This window comes from Onychostruthus taczanowskii, unplaced genomic scaffold (genome assembly GCF_017590055.1).
Source record: "Onychostruthus taczanowskii isolate IOZ18803 unplaced genomic scaffold, ASM1759005v1 scaffold79, whole genome shotgun sequence".
NCBI lineage: Eukaryota > Metazoa > Chordata > Aves > Passeriformes > Passeridae > Onychostruthus > Onychostruthus taczanowskii.
The window spans coordinates 3,149,073-3,173,856 of NW_024505782.1; the positions used below are offsets into that span (position 1 = coordinate 3,149,073).

At 41.6% G+C, this 24,784-nt stretch overlaps 1 protein-coding gene across 3 annotated transcripts in view; it reads right to left on the minus strand.

Annotated features, from left to right (window-relative positions):
• DYM (dymeclin) overlaps window positions 1-24,784 on the minus strand; it is a 210,226-nt gene that overhangs the window by 25,349 nt on the left and 160,093 nt on the right. For all 3 annotated transcript variants that reach the window (XM_041423558.1, XM_041423557.1, XM_041423559.1), the window contains 2 exons: window positions 18,623-18,805; window positions 8,576-8,689 (listed from right to left, as the gene is read on the minus strand). In XM_041423558.1, the coding sequence (XP_041279492.1) occupies window positions 8,576-8,689; window positions 18,623-18,805 (297 nt within the window). The remainder of the gene's footprint in view (window positions 1-8,575; window positions 8,690-18,622; window positions 18,806-24,784) is intronic.

The following is a 24,784-nucleotide window of genomic DNA, read 5'->3' on the forward strand; positions in this document are numbered from 1 at the left end:
CCACTTTCTGAGCCACCATGCAATCAATGCAATCCCCGCAGAGCAGCAGCCAGAGAAATCAGGGAGAGGGCAGGGGAACACAAAACACAGTCCCTCATTCCTCCTAACTAACACCAGTCAGTGAACCACACACTCCCCACCATGGGACACACACAGCCTCGGGGCCTGCCTGGTGTCCTGCTTGCATCATGCCTGGTACCATCTCCTAAGCATGAAAATACAGCCTGACAACTCTGAGAATGTTGGAGCCATCAGCAAAACTTTCCAATGGAAGCAGGATTTTTCCCATGAAAATAAATGCTTCAGTGACTAGGAAGAAAACAAGGCTGAAGTTCTCAGTTTATTCTTCATCTCTGAAGAAAAGCTGCTATACAAATGGTCTAAGTTGAAAGCATGATTACTATTTTCTGTTCAAAGGGATTTTTGGGTGCTTTACAATAAAAAACTGATATTACATGAGAAACAGTTTAAAGATCAGAGATTCAAAAGTTTGCTAATGCTTTTTTTCCTATGTTGATGCTGCAGTGATGTTTATACTACTCTTCAATAGGGAGGTGTCAGAAAAGCATTAATATGTTTTTAACTGTGTGCCAGGCAGACAAGCAAAATAAAATAGCTGGGTTTTTTTCTTGTTCTAGTCAACAATGCCAAAAATTACTGTTTATTTTTCTCCGCCCCCATGAAAGAATTTATAACCACTGAAGTAAACTCAAGTTAAAAAGCTGGTTTTAATCCCAAAATTGACTGACAGATGCTGCGTAAAAGCAAACCTAACTTGTTTGGGTTCTCAGAAGCGTTCACATTTGAAAAATTTAGTTTCCTGGAATCATTTGAGGGATGGTTTTTGGTGTTTTGGTGGTTTTTTTTTGGTCCTTTTCCCCATAATGCTAGAAAAATAATTTAAATAATGTGATACTGTATAATTTTCACACTCTTAAGACAACTGGGGAAAGGTGGAAAGCACATCCTCTTTTCAAACAGCCTTAAGAGTAACATGTAAATATGGTGTCAGTTACAGCATGAGTGAACTCTCTTTGGGAGTGCCAGGGAGAGGTTGTGAGTGCCACGGTGCACACCACTGCAGCTGGGCCTGGCAACACTCAAGTAGATAAAATACTCAGCTGTAACTAAGACCTTGTATGCAAAGGGACTCATCTGACACCACACCAAAGAAACCCAAATTTTGACATGTATGACAGTCAAAATCCATGCAAACACTTGCAGGAATGGGTAACTGTATGAAGAGTTCTTGTTAGGTTTTTTTTTTTCATATAAAAATACTAAACCAAACTTTGAAAAATAAATAAATATGCTTGATAAATGCTTGATAACTGCCAGCCTATGCCAACATTTCAAACACCTTGAATTCATCAATATGAATATAAGCTCTGTGGATAGCAAGTTTCAAGTCAAACTACATTGCTAAGGACTGCAGTAGAATTTACTTTTCTTTCATTGAAGTCTCTAAGTTAACTGATTCCTTCCATTTTACTTGAAGGATGCTTCTGAAAATGAAGTGTTGTTGGTATTCAATCAAACTCATCAGCTGTATTTGCATTACACATGGCTACAAACAAGGCTCTCTAAAGGCTGCTAAAATCCACTTTTAACGATGGAACAACAGGAGTTATCATGTTTCAAAGACTTTTGATCACTTACATGCTCAAAAGCCATCTAGACGTGGCACTCAGGGACATGAATTAGTGGTGGCCTTGGCCACCCTGGGGGTATTTATTTTAGAGAGCTTTTCCGACCTAAACTATTCTTTGATTCCATGAGTTTGAATCCACAGGTCGCAAAGAGAATTTACTTTGGCCATTGGCTTTTTCAGTGTTTAAGCAACCAGGCACGTGAGCAGATTTTTTGTTAACATGCTATGTATTCTAACTAGCTACTGAACCCTACTTCCTACTAAAGTCACATTTCTGTGGATTATCATATTAATGCTTCAAAGTGAGGGTGGTATTTATTTCTGAACTAAACCCCCAAAGCTTTTAGTTCCCTTCTGGGATCATGCCGTTATTTTTCTTCCTGTAAGGTTTCAAACTACAAAGCGAAGAGTTCCCATACAATGCATTATGTCAGCAAGTATCTAACTTCAAGCACTATAATAATCACAGTTTTTCCATAGTATTTTTCACATACTTTAGATCTTGCCTACACACAAGTTTGCACCATTTAATTAAACAGATTTAAATGATAGAAACTCCGGCTTGGACATATTATTATAAAGTGGTGTCATCCAGTTTAGTTTCAACTCATTCTCACCAATTTAAGTAGCAAGGCTTACATTAATAGAAAAGCACCTGCATAAGGGTTTGCCCTGGCTCAGACAGACAGACAGGTTTATAATCCCACTGTAAGATTAGCCAGAGTCAGCTGAGTGCAGACATGTCTTCGACTGCTCACAGTTTCACAATGATAAGTTATTTTCTGACCACAAAGCCCATCAAAACTTTCAAGATCATTTTTTCCCCCTGGAATTTTGATTACCCAAAATAATATTTCCCAAGGGACGCAGAGTATATTCTTCTCTACTCAAGGTCTCTGAGAAGCCGACCTCTAAAACAAATGCCTTCCAAAGAAATGTGAGTTATTGTCCATCACTTGCAGGTCAGCTCACGGAAGCAGGGAAGTCTGACATCTTAATTGAGGGCATAAATTGTCAGAAGGAAATATACAATCCATAAATACTCTTATTCTTAGCATATGGTCAGCATTCTGGAAAGGCCCAAAAAGCACTTTGTTTAAAACTTTCTTGCACTTCTGTCACTAATCTGATCTTCTTCAGGGTAAGGGTTAACAGCAGCTGAGGGTCAGCAAAAGGAAGTCTGTGTTGTAGACGCCTGCCTAACGTCAGACCTAAGGATGTATTAGACACAATCAGCTTCCACTGTAATAAGAACTTTGACCTTTAAGCCAGGGAAAATAAAAGAAAAAAAAAATATCAGGAAGAACTGGATGAATTTATTTTTTTTAAGGAAGTTTTCTGTCTGTCTTGCTTAGTGTTGTGCCCTGAACTCTCTAATGTAGTTGTTGGTCTCTGTAACTCCTCTGTCCCTACCCCTTTATGGTGCCACACAGAGTTAATTTGTGAACTACTCCACCAGAATTTCCACAGCAGCAAAAGTGTTACAGAAGTAAAACAAACACAAGAAATCTGTACATAATTTTTAAAGCAATTACAGATCTGCCCTAAGGTTTAATTTGGATTATTAAAGACCATTGGTCTGGATCCTGAATCCAGCATCTTGCTCTGGCCAAATACCAACCAACAGGACTGCAGGGGGAAAAAAAAATTGTAATCAAGAGTAATTTTAAAGAAGATGGGGCAATGGATGGTTTCTTTGGATCAATGAGGTGTGTGTATATAGAACACTACCAATTTCCTTTGCCATCTGGGGTGCCAAGCAGGGTTGCCCGAGTCCTGTCCCTCTGCAGGTGTGATGGCACCACTGACTGCTCAATAGATGTCCCCTCCCTGGGAGGAGCATCTGCAGAAGCAGGAAAATTCTTCCAAAGAGAGCTCAGTATCCAAGTCAAGAAATCATTTAGGTTCCTTTGGTTTTGGGGACTTCACATGCACTTTCTTTTATGGTCATTCCTAATTTCTGATTTGCCTTGAGCTCAAGTCTGATGGGGAGCAGCTGAGGAAGCTGGGAAGGGGATGGAGCAGCTGAGGGAGCTGGGAAGGGGCTGAGCCTGGAGAAAAGGAGGCTCAGGGGGGACCTTGTGGCTCTGCACAGCTCCTGACAGGAGGGGACAGCCGGGGAGTCAGGCTGTGCTCCCAGGGAACAGGGACAGGAGGAGAGGGAACGGCCTCAGGCTGGGCCAGGGCAGGCTCCGGGTGGACATCAGGGAAAACTTCTTTACATAAAGCTCTGTCAATCCCTTGTTGCCGAGGGCAGTGTTGCAGTCCCCATCCCTGCAGGGATTTAAAAGCCATGTGGATGTGGCACTTGGGGACATAAGTTAGTGGTGACCTGGGCAGTGCTGGGGAAATGGTGGGACTTGGTGGTCTTGGAAGGTTTGTCCAACCTAAATGAATCTGTAATTCTACCAAAGCACTTGTGCTTGACATCCCCTGCTGAAATCACTCCCACCTCATTCAACAACCATCTTATTTTTATAATATTTTTTTGTAGCTAAACTTCTGGTGCTGGTGCTGCTTCCCCAGGGTGATGTGCCAGAGATATAAAGCTGCTCTGGTCCACTTCCCAGGCAGTATCTGCCATCACCGTGATGACAGTTTACTCTTCCCCCGTGCTCTGGTGCCTCAGTGATTAGCAGCTGTTTTCAGTGAAACAAATGGAAGCTGATGGAGTTGGAAGTACATTGTTAATAGAAGGGGAAACCTATGAGAAGTGCTTTTAACACCTAAAGTGAAACTTGTTCTGTCAAGAGACTGAATGCTTTTACCTCTGCTCCTTTTACATATTCTGTGAAATTTTAATGCCCATTGAACTCAAATGCACTTCAATAAATATTAAATTTTGTACCATATCGAAATCGTGAGAGTTGATGGCATAATGGCATGTCTGCATAGCACACAAAGAACATCTGACAGAGTGCACACTGATGACAAAATACTCATTGACATGGGGAGAAAAGGAGTGGGGGAAAAACACAAGCAGATCAGAAAATGCTCATGAAAAACAAATCTCCATCTTAAGTGGCTTAGGTAATGGGAACTTTTCTTTTATAAAGCATTAAACGTGGCCTCCCAAGTGTGATCATTCCATAAAACGAAATGTCAGCTTCCAGTCACTAGCTGGCATTTGAAACAAGTTTTCCCACTTATTGCAGAAGAGTTGTTATCTGCTGGCTAACTCCCCTTGAAATCCTGAGATAAGTCACAGGCTCCAGACACGGTACCGCTTCTCTCACTCTCCTAATCCTGAAAGTACAGATAGGTCACCAAAGGGAAGGAAGGCAGCCTGAGAACTTTCAAAAAAATAAAGAGAAAGAAAGAATGAGGCTAATTTTCACCTATCACTATGATCTCTAAATTGCCTTTAATAAGCTTCTGCAATATAGCAGAGAGCCTGGATTGTGGGCTGCTCGTCTGCGAAGGAGACAGCTCTATCTCCACGCCATGGCTTCTGCCTCCATCCCGGGCATATTAACTTCATTTATCTCCTCCCACAGACTGAGGGAGAAATAACCAGCTCTTGATTTCAGCACCTGCCCTTTATCTCTCTGTTTGTGCAGAAGTCTTCTAAAAGGCTAATTGCTCAGCTTGGACTTTCTTGGCCTTCCACAGTACACAGCTAAAAGCATATGCTTAAAATAATGTTAATTATATTGTTTGTCTCCAGTCAGACTGCTCCAGGACTGGAAGGAAAATCTGAGTTGGATCTCCCATTTCCCAATAATTATTCGCTAAGAAAATGCAGGATATCTTTCCTAACACTGGCACACACACATATATATATTTATCCATGACCTACTGCTACCACACATGCTCACTTTGCATCCCGTGCTGCTTCCTACAGTGGAAGGGAGCAGGAGCACCAGGGTGTGCTCCCAAACTGATAAGCTCCATTATGCAGATGAGGATCGTGGCTCTAAGTGCTGTTATTTTTAGTTGACGTTGATTCATGTTTGAACTATGGGCTAAGCAACAGACTCAGAACCTGAACACATGTAGCACCTCTTGAATGCTCACTTCCTCAACAAAGGCCAAGATAAGCAACTTGAAAACATTCACTTGAAAACATCCGTGCATACATTAGGCACACATAAGAAAAAAACATCATTGTCTGAGCTGCAGGGAAGTGACTGAGTAAAAGCTCTGCCTCAGCCCTCATTTTCCAAATCATATCCATGTTTCAACTGCCTCCCCCAGAGTGCTTCAGCTCTGAAGATGGCTATTTCTAGGAGGCAGGAATAATATCTCTGCAGGGTCTCTTGTACTTTACAGCACTTCAGTATGCTGTGGCAAAAGGCAAGGATGGCTTGAAAATTAGTTAGCAATTAACTGCAAAGCTGACACACACACATATATATATATTATTGGGATTGAACTCCACAGCTTTGCACATTGGAATTACGTGTAGGTTGTGTTAACACAGATGCAACAGATTCACAGTTCCTCCAGACATTGTCCAAGCTGGCTGAGCACAAGCTGCTCCCAGGACTGGGACAGCTCCGGCCCCTCAGGATAAGAGAGACACTGAGGGGCTGGAGCGTGTCCAGGGCAGGGAACGGGGCTGGGAAGGGGCTGGAGCCCCAGGAGAGGCTGAGGGAGCTGGGAAGGGGCTGAGCCTGGAGAAAAGGAGGCTCAGGGGGGACCTTGTGGCTCTGCACAGCTCCCTGAGGTGCCATCAAAGCCAGAGTGGGTAGGGCTGCTCCCACCCATCCAGACTTGCCCAGAGAGTGTCATTAAAGACCTATGGATTAAAGCTTTCTCCTTTACTTAGCTGTTGAAGTGCCTCAGAGTTGCCAGAGTTATTGTGTAACAATATCTTCAGTCTGATCTCAATATGAGTTTGTCGAGCTTTAGAATAGCTTCCCCTGAAAACCTCAGACTTAAGTGGGAAGACCTGAGGAACAGGGAGACTCCCAGGAGAGAGGCACATGGACAGAGGGCACAAAGACTCACAAGGCCATTTCTGTAGGAGGGAAACATGTGCTGCTCCTTATCACTACCTCTGCAAAGGAAGGATGTCATTTGCATGTACAAATTGATGCACGACAATACATACATACATATCTATCTATATATAAACATCCCATCCCAAGGTCAATGTCACCTTTTCTGCATGGAAAAGTAACCTGCTCTGGCCAAACTGCTGCTCAGCAAAAGTATTAAAAAAGAAAGAGAACAAAAATTTAAAAAAAAAAACAAAAAAGGAAAAAAAAAAAAGGCAGAAAAAAAGTGGGAAAAAAAAAAAGAAAAATAAAGGAAACCAAAGGAAAACAAAAAGACAAAACCCAGTAGGTGCAAGTGGTCAGTATAGAAGACTGATGTGCCAGGCTGGCTTCCCTCTGTAATTCTGTCCCAAAACTCAAGGGCTCCAGAGGGAAGGGAAGTGCTCCAAGCAACACTAAGCATCCTCAAAACTGGAAGTACTTGACTGTTTGGTGAGGACTTACAGAGCTTGGCACACACCAAAAACTGCTGGTTTGTTGCTTTAAGTGAAAATATAAACATATAATTTTGAATACTGTATATCGTCAGTGCAGAAAATGGAAACTTGATGGGATTTCACTCCAGAAACTGCATTTCTGTAAATTGTGGCCTGACATATCAGTCATTGTGGCACACTCAGCAACTGAGAAAACTTTCATTTTTTTCTAAGCAGTGAATTGATTTGGTGATGGCTCTGTGTCAAGAAGGGTGTAGCCTCAACATAAGAGCTTTTAATTATCTGCACATCAGAACAAGTTGTCATAGAAACCACTGAAGTTCCAGTGTTCCTCTGCATTCACAGCACCACCACACAGAAAGGACAACCTGAAGGGCTGGATTTGGAGCCAATAACTGCTCTGGTGTTACTCAGGCTATTCCTGTACTGCCGCTCAGGATTCGGACTCTAGACCAACCTCTCCTGACGGAATTCAGTCTGAGTGACTGAAGATGTGCCATCCCAGGGACACAGGGAACTGCAGGAAAGGCATTAGTATATGCAGCCAGCTAGAAAATTTCCACTGGGTGTTTTAAAATTACCAGCATATAAATAAATTACCAGCCATTGCCACTGGCTGTAGACTCAGTGTGCCTTATCAGAGGATATTTTACTAAAGTTACCACAAAAGAAATGGTGCTTTCACTCTCTTATCACAGAGTAGCAACAAAAATAGTTCTGCAGAAAACAGACAGTATTTAAAATACACTTGGCATAACAGAGAAACAAGATTCATCATGTTTAAAAAACACACACAGTTCCCATTTGCTTACTTACCCACTTACCCAGATTTCTTTATTGCAGTATTTAAACATCACACAACCATTAATGGATTTTAGCCTCACGAAACCTGTCAAGTTGGTAAATCCCTCAAGAGATTTGAGAAGTTCTCAGAAAGGAATGGAGGGGACTTCTGAGGATTATACAGAAAGCTCATCTTCATGTTGACCAGACTTACAGGTCCTGAACTGATTTTCACTAGGTTGGGTAATTATTAACTAAAGCCCTCCAAATTTATCTGTATAGCACTTAATATAGACCAAGACAGAGGTGCACTAGAACACTAGAGACAGAAAAAGAACACTAGAGACAGAAAAATAAATTAATCAAAAGAGAGAATTACCAGTGTTTGGTTACAGCCTACCTAAACAACAGATGGAGAGAGGAGCCTGCATCTTCAGGGTACGATGAAGAAAACCTTAGCTTCAGCAAATTTAATTTCTCCACACACTTCAATTTAATAACTAATCACAAAAACTCACCCAAACACTTAGCAGAAATTAGGAATTTAAATGAAAACATACACATATGGCAATCGACAGTGTAATCACTTATCAGTCACTACTGAGAGGAGAGATGATTTCTTGAAGTTACAGATATAAAGGGCATATATGTGTAATTGATAGGAACAGTATACTTTAAGTGATGAGGTCTTGAGCACTTACTCTTAGCCTGTCTTTGGGCAAAGCAACAGCTCCTTGCTTGATGATTTCCAGAACTCGCTCTACTGACAGCTCAGCTCCAGCTTGCTCTAATCGGGAGCTGAAAAAGCTGATCACCTGGAATGAAACATCACAGCACATAAATAAACAGAAGAGATCTTTGGATCAATTTATACACAAAGCTGTCATCTTCTTTTTTGGCACCACTGCACTTCTTAAAGAGTAATCACATTATTGCCTGTGTCACAGCCAGGGAGACTTTGTTAATGTCAAATTAGCACAACCCTCAGCATCCTCCTGCAATCATTTTTAACAGACAGATGATTTTACAATACGACACACAGCTGAATTAATAAATTTACATTTTCAAGTACTGTGCACCGACATATGCCTATATTGCTTTTTGTCCATTCTGCCCATCAGGCTTTGGAGTTCTTCCAGTCTTTCTATGATTTGAGCTAGAAAGTTACTTACATTGTAAAGTATTAAAGTAAAATCACTAAAATCTCACTGACTTCTGGACAAAAGGCTTTAACACAACTGTTAAGTATCTCAATATGAGAGACTACATTTCTTAGGAGTTGTGTAGCACTCAAAGCCACAGCAAGTGGCTGGTGAGAAGGAAGTCCACAAAGCTCCTCTTCCACCCTGTATCCACCCCAAGTGCCGCACATACCTTCCACATCCTGGATTCTAGGCCTAAGGAATCCTGCAAATTCCCTGTCATCTTCCAGACATCCCCCCTAGTAAAGCCAAGCTGATTTTCACCATATTTCCCCTCCCTTTCCTTTTTTTGTGACCCAGCTGGTCCTTGTTAGCTAGAACTCAGTTAGGTCAGGCTTTAACTTTTATCCCTCTCCAAGCTCAGTGGGGCACAGCAGAAGCAGACATCCCACCGGCAGTTATCTATGTGGGACATCAGAAAACTTCAATTTCTATAGCTCCTTTCATCCAAAAAGAACACATTTTGCAAACCCCATCCCTTATCCCAGGTAAATTCCTTAGTCACACAAGGGATCCAGGACTCAAAACACAAAAAGGGTCTGAGGAAAAATTTCAACACCTACTTAGAATCCTCTGAAAGTACCACAAGAGGCACTTGGTAGAGCCTGTCTACACCAGAGCACCTGGCTACCCCTAGGCTGGAGGCAAACACAATGCTGATGGCGGGTTCTGCAAAATCCTGTGAGCCTTCAACACGCTCTGTGGAAAAATACTGATGTTCACTTGTATCTGAATCACAGTCCCAGTCCATCGAGTAGTCTTCGATAATTCTCCCAAGTAGAAGCAGAGAAAAGTGTACTATACTACAAAATCTCTGCTGAGCTCTCTTTGTTCTGTAGTGAGACACAGCTGGAGCCAGAAACCATTACCCTAATTATGCCTCCCAGCTCAGCTGCTGTTCATAAAACAAAGACAGCTGATGGCTTGATTACTGTGAGATTCAAATTTGTTGTTCCTGTTTGTGACTTCCCCCACAGAAAGCCAGCCCTTGTTTAGAGCTGGAAGATTTGCTGGTATCTCTAGAAACTCTTACACCAAGTGAATGAGACAGAAGCAGACTAAAGTTGCTGGAAGTGGCTTTTTGGGGTTGTCATGGGATTGTGGTATTTGGTTTGGTTTATTTCTGTTTTATTTTGTTTCTAACAACAGAAGTACACAAACCAGTCAAGAGAAAATTCAGGTTTAATCTTCTGTGCTGTCCTTACGATTATCTCCATACTTGAGTAGAAAGGGAGAATTTCACTGCCTCTGGCAGATGCTGCAGGTAGGCTTTTACATTCTTAGAGATAAGGACCTGGTGGAGCACTGTGATCTCTGATCCTTAGAAAAGAAGGAGTAGGAAGATGTGCTTAGTTCATAAGCAAAGGAGCTGGAGGGAGGGACCAGAAATAACAGAGTAAAACAGCAAGAAACAGCTTGTGCAAAGAGCATGAGGACCTCAGAGTGAGGCTGACACGGTTTTGGCACGGAGTTTGGGACAAATTGCTGGTGGAGGATACACAGCTCACAGAGGAACAAGCAAGTTGCCCACAGACTTTGAAAGAAAAAAAGTCTTCCTGCATTCAACACTCCTCTGTTGTCAGTAATCACTGGTGAAATCCATCCTTGCCAAGGGCAGACTCCTGCAGAGAATCCATCCCAGTGGCACTGCCTTGTTAGCTCAAGTTCTGCTAAACCACAACAAAAGCAAAACTTAATATTTAGCTTTTAACCAAAAGGATAAAATACTACCATAATGCAAACATGTAAAAAAACTGAATGAAGTTCACAGATACTCCCTGAATTCTGACATTTCCTATTTTGGGAAGTCAAACCCTTCAATCTTAACATGTTTTTGAAAGACTTATGTTTTTGTGGTAAAGGTACTAATCTTTGGGTTATATTTCAAAAGAACAAAAGCAAGACATGCTTCCAGTATTTTCAGGCTATGTCAGCATTTTAGAGAACTCAGAATGGCTATTTTTGATGTGTAGTTGATGACTAAAATTAAAATACCTGTTTTAATAATGGCACTTATCTCTGGGAGTTATTTGCCTTACTACTTCAAACAAAATAGAAATTAAATACCTCTCTTTTGGACCCTGCTCCCAGGGTCCAAAAGAGAGATATCCCAATGGGTAGGGTCCATAATACCCTGGGGCAGGGTCCAAAAGAGAGATACCCCAATGAGACAGTGAGGTACCCAGGAGTATCCCAATGAAGTAAGAAAACAGAAAAGCAAAAAGAAAAATAAAAGATTAATTATACAGAGGAGATCCTAAAGAAGACATTTTCTTATTAGTTCTAGATCAGGAATAAAATCAAAAAGCATCCAGTATTATGTCTCTCATGCCCAAGCTCCCACCTCTGTAGCAGAGGGTCTAAGACTTTTCCTACTATTCTAGTCAGATATAAAAATATAAAAGCTCAACATCATATTAAGGAAGACTTGCCTTTTCCTTTGAAAGAGCTTTCATTATCTTCTACATTTAAATAACAGAGGTGAATTTAAAATAAAAATGAAAATTAACAGATTTCCACGCCTTGTCCCATTGAAAGTAAAATGAACCAGAAAAAATAAGCTGTGAATAGTATTAAATGAGTTTCAGGTTTTAGTAAATGTTTTAAAACCAGCTGAGCGTATGACTGTATGAATAGAAAAACCCCAAATCTTCGGGCAAATAAAGAAGGCTGAGAGATGGTATCTTCCTGATACTCTGAAAATTAATTTTCTTCTTAATTATTTGGGCAATTGGTCTAAGAAAACAACTGCAAAGACTGCTTAAAAAGAAAAGTAAAAAGAATCCGCAAGTTGCTGTGAATTACTCTCTTCCTAGTCAAGCTGAGCACTGAAAGGCCTCTCCTTGAAGCAACATAACCCATTCTAAGAGCTCTGTCTCCAGTCTGGCTTCCACACTAGCAGAGACTAAAAGGCACATTTAATCCAGGATTAGACAACCCCTCATCACGAATATCTGACACCTATCCAGATAAAATGCATGAAGAGCCTTGTCCTGTGCAGAGTCTAATCCTGGCTGTACCTTAGTCTAACCTAAGGTACCTGTGGTACAATGGGCACAGGGGACCTGGTTTGGCCACCTCCAGCTCAGGCCTTCCCAGGGTTTCTATTAAAATACCATTAATATTTCTATACAAAAACTGTAGTTTTCTATAGTGATTTCCAAAACTGGTTTTAATCATAGACGGGATGGAAGGGTTTGGTTGGGAAGGGACCTTAAAGATCATTTAGTGTGATATCCCTGCCATGGGCAGGGACACCTTCCACTATCCCAGGGTGCTCCAGCCACACATCCAGCTCGGCCTTGGACACTTTCAGGGACCCAGGGACAGCCACAGCTGCTCTGGGAAACCTGTGCCAGGGCCTCACCACCCCCGCGGTGAGAATTTCTTCCTAGAGATCAATTTTCCATGAGAAACTCATGCTTTCTCCTTTTGTTTTCTAAACAGTAAACTTACAAGATATTGCCAGAGATTAAAAGTACTACAAGATTAGAACAATTTAGAAACATTTTTCATTTAAAGGCAATATTTTAGGTTTTGGAGATTATTTTTGAGATTGTGAGGGAGCAACCACAGTGTCTGTTATTTCACCCAACTATTGTTTTCAATTGGGCTGCAAGGCTGAAGTAACAAAATACTTCCCCTTACAGCATGCCAACAGCAGAGCTATCAAGGGCAAAATGTTTTCTCCACTTGGATTCTATCAGCAGATGCTGAAGTGCTGTGAGGCCTGCGGCAGCCCAGGCTGTGCTGCTGCCTAATCAACATGACAACTCCTCTCCTTCTCCTCCAGCTAAAAATAACAGTACAACACGTTGCTGCCTCCTCTGCCTGCAACTGCAAAGGTCAGTTCTGAAAGACAGAAGAAAAAATCACTTGGCAAAAAATGAGTAAGTTTTGAACCTGCTTTCGTTGATTTTGTTTCCCTTTGAAAGTGATTGAAAGAAACACTTTGAGAATTTTATTTCCAGCCACGTTCACCACTGGGAGAGTAATATGGTGTATTGATGCCACACTGAATGGAGTAGAAAAGAAGAAAACAAACCTCTCGCTGTAAAGTACCACAGGATTAGCACTTCAACTAAGTAGCTTCCATAGGGAAACATAAATCACAGCTACATTTGGTATCCAGTAGTCATAGCTGGAGCCAATGAGAGGCAATGCCAACCCTTGCTGATTTAAGAAGGGGTGAAACAGCTTCAGGTGATTCAATAGCAGGAGAAATACAAGAGGTTAATCAGCCAACTTGAAGTACTGTATTTCTCAGAACCACCTTGAAATGAGGAGCATGTTCAAGGACATGTGAGCTTTTCCAGGTATTCTGCTCTCCACTTTTACGGTGTAGGAGTGAGGAGAAAAAAACAGGCAAGAAGAGCACCCCCAAAGCAAACAAACAAAAACCAATAAAATCCCAACCCAAATCCACCAAAACCTTAAGAGTATTTAGCCAGGCTCTGGTAATCAGCAGGATCAAGGTTTTTCTAATTTTAAGGAAAGCCATAAAAACTTAGTTCTTAAGTCCTGAAGGTCTTACAACAGGGGTTGCTATGCCAGAGTGAAGACAACTTGATTGATTTTAAAATCTAGTAGGGAAATGTCTTTGAGGAATTAAATTCCTTGCAGAAAATTGCATCAATTGAATCCTTTGCATCACTAAGCCACTGCCCCCAACCTCCTGATGTCTATCAGAGTATTTTGCAAACAAAATTCTAGCAGCTCCTAGTTAGGCCTGTTCCACCACCTGGTATCAGTTGCTCGCTTGTAGGAAATATGAGAGCAGTGAAAGCCAAGGAGTTCTCACCGTGGCCATGAACCAAACACATCTTTAGGAATGATAAGCGAAGAGTCTCCACCAAATTCCTGACATATCTGAAGCGGCTGACCAAATTACAGACCACCTCTGAAGTGGAGGCATATAGACAGCTCCCAGATTAAATATTTCTGCACAAGGCCAGAAGAGGAACCATAACATTCCTCTTTGCTGAGAAGAAGAATATCCCATTTTAGATAAAAAAGATGCACTATCTGCTACTAAAATGACTTTCTAAAATGAAAGGTAAAGTAATAGGAAGCAGAAGGCATTTTGATTTCAGTTTCTTCTGTAAAGCATTAATGGCTCCCAATCAGCTGGTAATGGTGATTTTTAGATTATTTATAAAAACACAGAGGCAAATAAGTAGTTTTCAATAAAAAGTGGTCAATATACTAACAACCCTTATACATCCACCTATTTTTGCCTCAGTGATGAAGCACACAGAGATTATGGGTACTTCCAGAGCAAACGGAATGGTCCAGATCCTGAGAAACAGCCCAGAGCTAATGTGGTTAGGTCTGTGCTGAAGGTAAACTGGGCAATTCCTGCTCTGGTCTGAGCGCTGGTGGGGCGCAGAGGCATCCCCAGATCTACCTGTGCCTGTACCTGTGCTGGTCTGTCCTCTGCCCCAGTGCCATGCTGTCAAACCCCAGAGATCTCCAATGCTGAAGTCCCTGAAAACCTACGACAGTGCTTCATTATTCTTAACCTTGGAAAAGTCTTTCCTTATGACCTGTGAGCCCACAAGTATGCCAAAGAGATTATTCCATTTCCCTTCAAAGCAGCATTTAATTTGAAAAATACCACATCACTTCAGCAAATCAGCACCTTCAGAAAAAAAAAAGTTCTGCTTCCTCAGCTCTCATTTCTAACTAGAATTTCTTTCATGGTTCCAGCTGAGTATGAGCACAGGTGTGCCCCGGTGGGCAATGGCCCCAGGGCTGTCCCAGCCAGGCTGTGACACAGCCCCAGGGCAGTGCCTGTCCCTGTGCTGGCCCTGCTGAGGCACCTCCAGGGCTGGGACAGCTCTGGGCCCTCAGGACAAGAGAGACACTGAGGGGCTGGAGCGTGTCCAGGGCAGGGAACGGGGCTGGGAAGGGCCTGAGCCTGGAGAAAAGGAGGCTCAGGGGGGACCTTGTGGCTCTGCACAGCTCCTGCCAGGAGGGGACAGCCAGGGGGGTCGGGCTGTGCTCCCAGGGAACAGGGACAGGAGGAGAGGGAACAGCCTCAGGCTGGGCCAGGGCAGGATCAGGGCGGATATTGAGGAAAATTCCTCCATGGGAAGGGTTGTCCAGCCCTGGCAGAGCTGCCCAGGGTAGTGGTGGAGTCCCCACTCTGTGGAAGAGTTTAAAAGCTGTATGGCTGTGGCACCTGGGGACATGGGACAGTGGTAACCTGGGCAGTGCTGGGGAATGGTTGGACTCAATGGTCTTGAAAGTCTTTTTCAGCCTAAATGGTTCTGAGATTCTAAACCCAGAGTAATCCAGCTAAGATGTCACCAGTGTGATTAGGCTTAGAGGACATCTCTGGGTAATTCTTAGCTTTTATACACACACAGAATTGCAGCAGATGCCTTTTTCTATTTGCACCATCAACTACTCATTACTACATCTCCAGTACATTCTCCAATTAATTCTTCTTCAAATTTTTAGCCTTTTCACCTCTTCCATGCTTCCTTTTGGTTGATGAGTACATTATGTCCAACTGAGTAAAAATAATAACTATTTAAGTCTTTCATGTCATATCTATTTTATACATTCTTGACAAGGCAAACTGGCAACTGTTCCGGTGTCCAAAATTCATTACAGACTTTACATGCTCGTATTTTGGTCTGATTTCCGAAGCATTAAATATTATCACACTGTCTGTTAGTATTTCTCTGTGAAATACAAATCTGGACTACAGTTTACAGCCAGAGAATCTTTCATCAGCTGGTGGATAGAATTTGCTGGAGCAGAGGGATGTCAAAGCAACACAGTGCGCAACAGGCACCTACTGCTCATGTGAATCTCTAGAGCTATCTGATGATTGGAATAATAGAATTCCAGAATGGTGTGGGCTGGAAGGAACCTTCAAAGGCCATCTAGTCCAATCCCAGTGCACCTTCTCCTAGACCAGTTTACTGCAAGCCCCATCCAACCTGGCCTGGAACATTTCCAGGGATGGGCCAGCCACAACACTCGTGGGCCCCCTGTGCCAGGGCCTCACCACTCTCCCAGCCAAGAGGTTTCCCAATATCCCATCTATCTCTGCCCTTTGGCAGTGAGAAGCCATTGTCCTTTGGCCTGTCACTACATGCCATTGTCAAAAACTACACTCCTGGTTCCACTGCAGCATGGGTACAGATAATCCAAACATACTTTGCTGTTTATTACCAGAGAAAGCACCAAGAGAGGGAGTCAGGATGTAGCAGAGCCCCTGCAGACATACTCAGAGAGCTTCAGAAAGGGAATTTTTCTTGACCACTCTTGCGACCAAAAGTCGCAACATTTACCATTTCTATCTACAATTTAGACAAATTGGGTCACAAAATTTCATTGATCACAACAGCCTGAAAGCCAACACAGCTCCCCAATATACAGGAAGTTGGTGGAGCCATCCTCTTCTGAATAACCAGCCTTGGTCACAAGAAAAGCCTGGCCAGCTCACTATTCTACCTGAAAACAGGCTGGGATGGATGCTAAAATAAGAATATAAGAGCAGGTCAAGAATAGGGAGATCCTCCCCATGCGTATATCCTCCCAGTTTTCAGCAACATACACTTTAGAAATTTATTGAGTCAAATATTTTAAGATTTTTTTTCTGACTCCTTTTAGAGCACAGCTACATTTCAGATACCCACACTGTCCCATACAGCTGTGAGGATGGAGCTCCCAGTTCCACCACTGCAGAGAAAAGCCTGGTAAGTTCTTGGAGACAGAAACTCATTTTTGTTCTTCTCAGATCCTGCCCACATGGCTCCCAGGCAAGCTCCCTGCAATGTGTACAGTAAAACTGACATGATTTGCCACTGTTTCAAGGGACAGCAAGACCAGTGGCTCCAGCACACGTGACAAAGACTGGCTCTGTATGGTGCTGCCAATACTGTGTATGAAGTGCAGGACGTGACAGGGTAGACAAGGAGTCAGAAGAATCTCATCTTTTATTCAGATCTACAAGCCTGACAGCTCTTACCACTTGCCAGATGGTGACAGGTACATTTAAAAAAAAAATTAAAAATTTCTTTTGTTGACGTCCTCGCTTCTCTAACAAAGGAGCTATTTAAAAATTCAACATGCTCCCTTGGAAAGCTTTAAATAGTTTCTGAATGTAACTGGCATTATGCTGTAACCCAATATTAAATAGTTTTGGGGAGGAATTGTTTAAATTGTTGAGGAAAACCTACATTTAACTGTTACAAAGGAAAGGACGTGCTGCTGTCTGTGGGAGGCACAGGGCTGCAAGCAGAAGGATCTGGCCACCATCAGTTATCCTGGATGTGGGCAAGTAACCAGAGAAGGTCCCTATCTCGGTCAGGAATGTAGACAACTGTTATCTTCAGTGCACCATATCCTCTTTACACAACTTGAAGACATCTTGTTCTAATCATCCAGACAGTATCACGCTGCCTGTAGTCTGCAGCTGCTGAAAGTTTGGAGAGTTTTGAGCTTCAAGTTCTCCACTCCCCAAAGTCTTGCATGACCAGAAAATGTGAAGAGAGAACAGAAGAGGAAGGAATAGGTACAGAGCAGGATTTCAGTTCAACATTTTAAATTATTTTCCTTTATGGGCAATCAGATATCTGTCAATCTCCTGTAATTAAAAGCAAATCAAACCAAAAACTCTGTAGATAATTGTAGGCACAATAATATGTTATTCACTGCATTCAGAGACTTAGCACCCTGCTCAGCCCTCCCTTCCAGTATTTTGCACCCAGTGGTCATAGTGTGGCTTCAAACATTGCTCAGCTCTGCAAATATTAACTAGAAGACAGACAAAAATTTGCAACGCTTCAAATTTTTCTAGCAGAAGCTCAGGCTCTCCATATGAACATTAAAACTACTATCAGATGCAGAAACAATTAACAACTGTTTCCCAAAGTCATACTTCACTGGTAACAGCTTCTTATTCCCAGCTATTTTCTTCTGTTTTCTTCTAAAATGTTTCCCTATACAAGGGGAAGGTTGCTGTGAAGAAAACATTTGGCAGGTGGAAACAACACACATTCAGATACAGACAGGGAATAAGACAGCTGAATGCCTGCTCTTCAGTTATTTAAAATTAATTCCCTATAATCATTAATAGGCTGGTGACAGGAGTAAGAGAAAAGAAAAAGGATTGCTTGATGATGAAAATTAGGTTTTGCTACCCTGAAAGGTAGGTTTCTAACAAGGGGCAGTCAAGAGAAGCTGACATTGTTCTCCCTTTGTCGGGTGAAAGATGTGTCACAGCTTGGGAATTCCTTACCAGAGGCATCTCAAAATCTCTCTGATTCTCCTCAGTGAAAGATGTGGGAAAGGGCTGTTAAAGAAATTAGAGGGTTGGAGCTAAATGACCTTTAAGGTCCCTTCCAACCCAAACCACTCTGTGTTTCTATGTTGCCCAGAAGGCATGTGCAGGTCCAAAAAACAGACAAGAAAAATTCAACATTTTAAAACAAACTGGTAAGAAGTGATAAATATTTTCCAACTCTCAAGAGCAAGAAGAGCTCACACAACCAAGTGTAACCATCTCTGAAGTCACGTATCACTCACCAGGTCTATATTTTGCATGATGTCCTGGAAAGAGGGGTGAGTCCGAAACTGCTCGAACAGATCGCGCTTGTAGAGCAGAGCATACACCAGGTTGGGGTTGTGATGGAGGGAGTTGGTCAGGCAGGAGTTGATGATCTCCAGCATCATTCGAATCACTTCCTCAATCACATTCAGGTCTTGAGCCTTTAAGAAAGGAGTGAAAGGTCAGAGTGCCCTTTTCCATTGTAAAATATTGAGTAATAAAGGCAGCGCAAAGGTAATTATTACTAATAAAGCTATTAGCTAGTAATCTCTCTATGGTGAGCAAATCTGGCATCCATGTTTCTGGAAAGGAATCTGTTTTCTCCAGTAATCACCAAAATTTTAATTGAAATGCATCATACTAGTACTCAGCCTCATAGCTTGATTCTCCCAACAGGAGCCATGACATAAAGCATTACCATATTGTAATCAGTCAAATTTGTAAGAGTTAAGTGAACACAGTCTTTTCAACCCTTCCTATTCTATGTAAAAGCACTTCAGCATATAATTAACTTATTATATTTTCTGTTGAGCCCCTATGCAGGAAGGAGGGATAGGGAAAAAGGAGAAAAAGTAACAGAGAAATAAAAACAGTGGGTGAAAGAGAAAAGCAAAGGCAGGAGAAGGAAAACTGGCTGTATCAAACATCACTGCACCTTCAACATCTGTCACTGTTACCAGACTCTTCCCCTGTGACTCTTTTTAAAAATTATTTTCTTGGCATTGAAGAACACTTGTAACAAATGAAAAAAGGAATCTCCTTTTGTAGTGCACTAAGCCTTCACACTGAGATTAACTTGTAGAGCTTTTCATTTTGTCAGTGCATTTGACAACTCAAACTTCCTAAGTTGAACAAGCATGTGAACTCCTGCCAGCTGCCTGGATTTCCCTCCTTGAGCTCCACATCAGGATATCTCCAATACAGTTATTCTGATTGCAGAGCTGTCTGTCCTGCCTTGGAATAGGGTAAGAAAGGGGCTCTTCTAAATTGTTTATATCATTTAGATTGTCTCCAACACTGGACTGTGAGACTTTACACGTCTGGCAAGAATGAGAACCATACTAAACCAGCTTGAGTTTTTCTGCTGGGTATGAACAATGAAACCACCGACACTTCCTTTTGCTGACTGCCCACAAAGTTCACTTTCTGAGTTATCACAAGGCACTTAAATTCTTCACAAAAAGGCAGTACTTACAGCATTTTGTTGGGCTGCCATTCATTATGCACACAGTTATTTTCTACTATTAAGCAGCACTGTAGGAATTGTATGCGGCAGAAGAGAACACAGTAACTTTCATTATTCTGTTTAGACTCAAAAAGAGCAAAATTCTTTGCTACCACTTTGCTCTGCCTGCTTTCAATGGAAAGCAAGGGGCATTTCTTCCTAGAAGTGCAGCTCACAGAATCCCAGAATGGTTTGGGCTGGAAGGAACTTTAAAGCTCAGCCAGTTCCACCCTTCTGTGGGCAGGGACACCTTCCACTGTCCCAAGCTGCTCCAAGCTCCATCCAGCCTGGCCTTGGGCACTGCCAGGGATGCAGGGGAAGACACAGCTTCTCTGGGAAACCTGTGCCAGGGCCTGCCCACCCTCACAGCTGATTCCTTCCTAATATCCCATCTATACCTGCCCTTTGCCAGTGGGAAGCCATTCCCTCTTGTCCAATCTCACTGTCCCTTGTCCCGAATCCCTCTCCTAGATGTGGCCCTGCAGAAGACAGCACCATCCCCCTAACCTGCTGCTCCATTTCTTTTGTGACACTGAGGACCATGAGGAAGTGAGATCCCATCATTATTCCCACACTACAGTATGGTAATCCCCAACCCTTGTCTTCTGCATGTACGAGGGAGATTTAACTGGAAGCTTTTTGGAGCTCTTCTTTGAAGAGGAATATCTTGTGCACTCATTCCAATAAAATTCCTTCTTTAGCAATGATACCTGACAGTGAAGGTTACAGATTTTTTTCTGAATGTATCTCCTACTTTTTAATGACTTTGCCACCTAAATTAGCATTGTAGTGTAGCTAACAATGATGGCAGAAACCCTTACAAAGCTGATTGCTGTCAATGGGATCACATTCTTCTATGACAAAAATAATTTTTACTTTCAAAATGCAGGTGGTTCCTCTGCCTGTAGTTGCCTCATTATTGTGCTATGAAACAGCATCCCAGGTAGGTGCTGTCAAGGGTATGTAATGGAAAATATTAGACAAAAATAGAAATAACTGCTTCAGCTGGCATCTGAAGGAAAATCCAGACCTAACTCACCTGGGGAATGGTGCTTGCCTATCAACTCAGATTTACTGCAGAATATGTTGTCTTATGGTGTATTTTTAAAAGCTCTGCGCACTGGCATACTTCTGCCCCCCGTGCAGCAGGGTGGGCTGGTGACCAAGAAACTATCCAAAAATATAGACTAGATGACTTTTACAGAAATATTATGATTCTGAGTCAAGTGAGATCTATCCAGTTACCAGAAAGGTAACAAACTGCACAACTACTTTTGAAAAACTAAATGTCTTTTTAATAAAAGGTGTTCAGCCTAAACCCCAGGCACACAGCTAATTGAAACAGAAAGCATTGCTAACCATCTTCCAATAGGTTGCAGATTCTGCAAGTGATCAGCGTCAAACAATGAAAAGGTTCAGAGGTTATTGCACAGTAATTAAATTTAACATTTTTAAGAGCTGATGGACAGAATCAACCATCTGTATTTCAGCTACCACATTGCAGGTGCAAAACCTGGGACCCCCTCCATGAAGAAAAATAGGAGAAATACTGAAGATTTTTTACTCACAACTGACTACACAAAAAAAATTTGTAAGAAAAACTATCTGCATAGAAGATAGAGAAGTGGCACTGAATCTCTGTATTGCACATACATTATCAGGAGAACTGTGTGCTCCTATAATTAGAGATTTAATCATTCCTAAGGGTTTAAAAGTTTTCAAAACAAAGGAAAAAATAAGCATAAATCCAAGGACAGCATTTGGATGAGACAGTGGAGAAATGCTAATAAAATGCCATGTGGTTTTGTTGCTCTGTATCATCAGTATCAGGCTACAGACACACTGCATCCATACATGGTATCAAGACAGGTATAAATAAAGTAACATTTTGTTGTTGCAGTTTATCACCTTGTGTATTGCTTTCAGAGCAGCTGAACACAGCTGAAATGCTGAATGTGTGTGGCCAAGACAAGGACTAACACATCATCCTCAACAGCCTTGTAAGACCATTTTTTTTTTCTACTGGATTAGCTGTTATATGAAAATAAAAGTCAAATATTGATTTGTGAAATGTAGACGTGCTTCAATCTATTGAACAGTATATTTAAAGGAGAGGAGTTAAAAGTTTCCTATTGCTTACAATTGACAAACTCAGTGTGGCACTCACATTTAAAATTACTACAATATTCCTTTACAAAACAGGGCTTAGATAATGCCTCTGTCAACACCGATGTGTACCAGTCCTCCCACACCTATTCTTTTTTTTTTGTTTATTCCCATAGAAATAATTATAAACATCCAAAGATGGTTATAGTTATTTCTATGTGAATAAACCAAAAAAAGAAAAGTGGAAGCTACAAGCTCAGTAACAACTCTGTGAGACTAAAATCATGCCTGCAAAGGGGATGGGAATGTAGGCACAGCCCTCACATTACTGTGGGTAGCTCTAGGTAGTCAGTCACTTCATGTTCCTTCTCAGGAAAGAAGTGAAATGTGGTGCTTTTCTGCAAAGATTCTAACTTTTAAGGCAAAAAAGACAGATGTTTAGTCATGTTCTAGATGCACAAGGGATAAACCAGCAAGTGAGCTAAAAGACAGCCAGGTACATGACTGGGTAGTCTTTTGTTAAAAGTAAAAAACAACTAATCATGCCAGAAAAAAGAGAATGGAAATAAGCTGAGAGGATGCAGGGGAAAACATGATGAATGAGAACATTATCTGGGGAAAAACAATTTCAGTTTGATAAACACTATCAAGGAACACACAAAAGTTCAAAGCCAAGGCAAAGATGGGCAGAGCTGGATGTTCCTGGATCTGACCACCCTGGAATATTGCTGCTTTCTTTACTGCAATATAATTAATAATTAGCATAGTATCCTCCTGGGCAAACACTTCCACAGAATTCAACACTTACATCCTGATGTGTAAAACCACTTGAAAAGTATATGGCTTTTAAATACCAAGAGAAGTCAAGCAGCCTAACCACAAAACCCCAGTTTTTTGCTCACAGTTAGTTCCTTACAGACATATTTACCCATCAAAAAAAAAAAAAAAAAAAATCACTGTCAGCAGAGGATGCAAAAGCTCAGTGTCACCAAACACCTGTTTAATTTATGGTGCCCCATCTCCTGGTTCCCACAACAGAACATTCTAAGTGCTCATCCTTTGACATGACATTTAATTTGTTTTAATTATTGCAACCATAAAACACTGATTTTAAAAGTTCTATCATGAATGAATGCAAATCTCCACCCTCTGAATGTTACCAGTTCTGAGGAGATAAAGGGAGGCATGTCTTGTGTAATTCAGCTTAGTGTTGCATAACCATCCCTCGTGGTTTGTACTGTCGAATATAAACAGAGGCAAAATTATTCAGCTTTCTGTTTTCTTTCCTCCAAAGTTAGTTTATACAGAAAATAATAGCTGGTTGAAAGATCAGAATTTTGGTGACTTGTGATGCTATGAAACGGCATCAGTAAGCACAGGTGGACAGGAGTTTCTCTTCCATGATGAAATTAGCTCCTTGATTAGCCCATTTTTTTTGACCGGAAGTCAAGCATTGCCCTTTTTCAGAATGGTACCCAGGGTATTGCACAGCATGGATGGTGACAGATTTCTTAATGACATTTTGCATTTTTGATCATTAACCCAGGAAGAAGATATGCAGCACACTCAGTCACAGTTGGCACAGGATGCCCAGAACTGCTGTGGTTGTTCCATCCATTGGAAGCGTCCAAGGCCAGGTTGACCCTGGGATAGTGGAAGGCATTCCTGCCCATGGCAGGGGTGGAACAGGATCAGCTCTAAGGTCCCTTCCAACCCAAACCATTCAGGGACTCTATTCCATGATTCTTAGAAGGATTAGTGAACAAACTTAACTCTTGCATCATGTCCACATGACAATTACAAACTTCAGACTACGTATTACAGATATGATTATATATTTCTTTACAGCAAGCTGAAATTCACTTAAATGCAATGATTTGGTTTTCCTCCCTTTTTGTCTGGATATATAGTAAATCCCAATCCAAAGCAATGAATAACTGTAAGCTTAAAGAGGTCTACTTTCTAACTTTTTTAAAAATTGGAGATCTAACAGAGCAACATGTGAATGGTGTTATGCACCATATGACAACGGGTACAGACACCCAGGTCACTTGTGTGTACTAAAAAAAGCCACATTTCTCACTGTGCATTCACATCACAGCAATTTTCCAGCCAAATTATACTTTCAGCTAAATAACTGCTAATTACATAGTTAGCACAATAAGCAGGAAGAAGCTTATCTGCCTAAAAAAAGCAAAACCTGAGCAGGGATTGGTAAGGGAGTATGCTACAACTGCACAATGTAAATAGGGTAAAAGAAAACAACAGGACAACACACGGAGCTGAAATCTTAATTCAAAGAAACCTGACAAAATAAACTGGAAATGTCACAAGTAATTGCAAAAGAAATACTTGATGGAAATGCAGGCTGACAAAAAAAACCATGTCCGAACACAATTCTGAACTTAACTGCTTATGACAATGAATGGCTTTTAGTGAGTGGAAACTTGTTGCCAGTAATAAAATGCTTTGACATCTGAATTTTCAAAAGTGCAAGTTGCTTTGTGTCAAAGCTTGGTGGCTTTAGCTCATTCTGACCAACACTGCTGGTTCCTCTTCAGTGGAGCCAGGAGTGCACACAGCGTGCAAAAGCTGTGAAGCAGCTACTTGAAACAGCTGGACATGATGTAATAGTTTCCTTCCCAGGAACTCCACAATTCACAGAAGGAAAACTATCTTGGACTCACCACTCTCCCTGCTAGTTCTGAGTGACCCCTTAAGGACATCTGCTCCCTTTGCCTCTCTTGGCAACTCAGAAAATCCTAGGATGGTTTGGCTTGGGAGGGACCTTAGAAGCCATCAGGTTCCA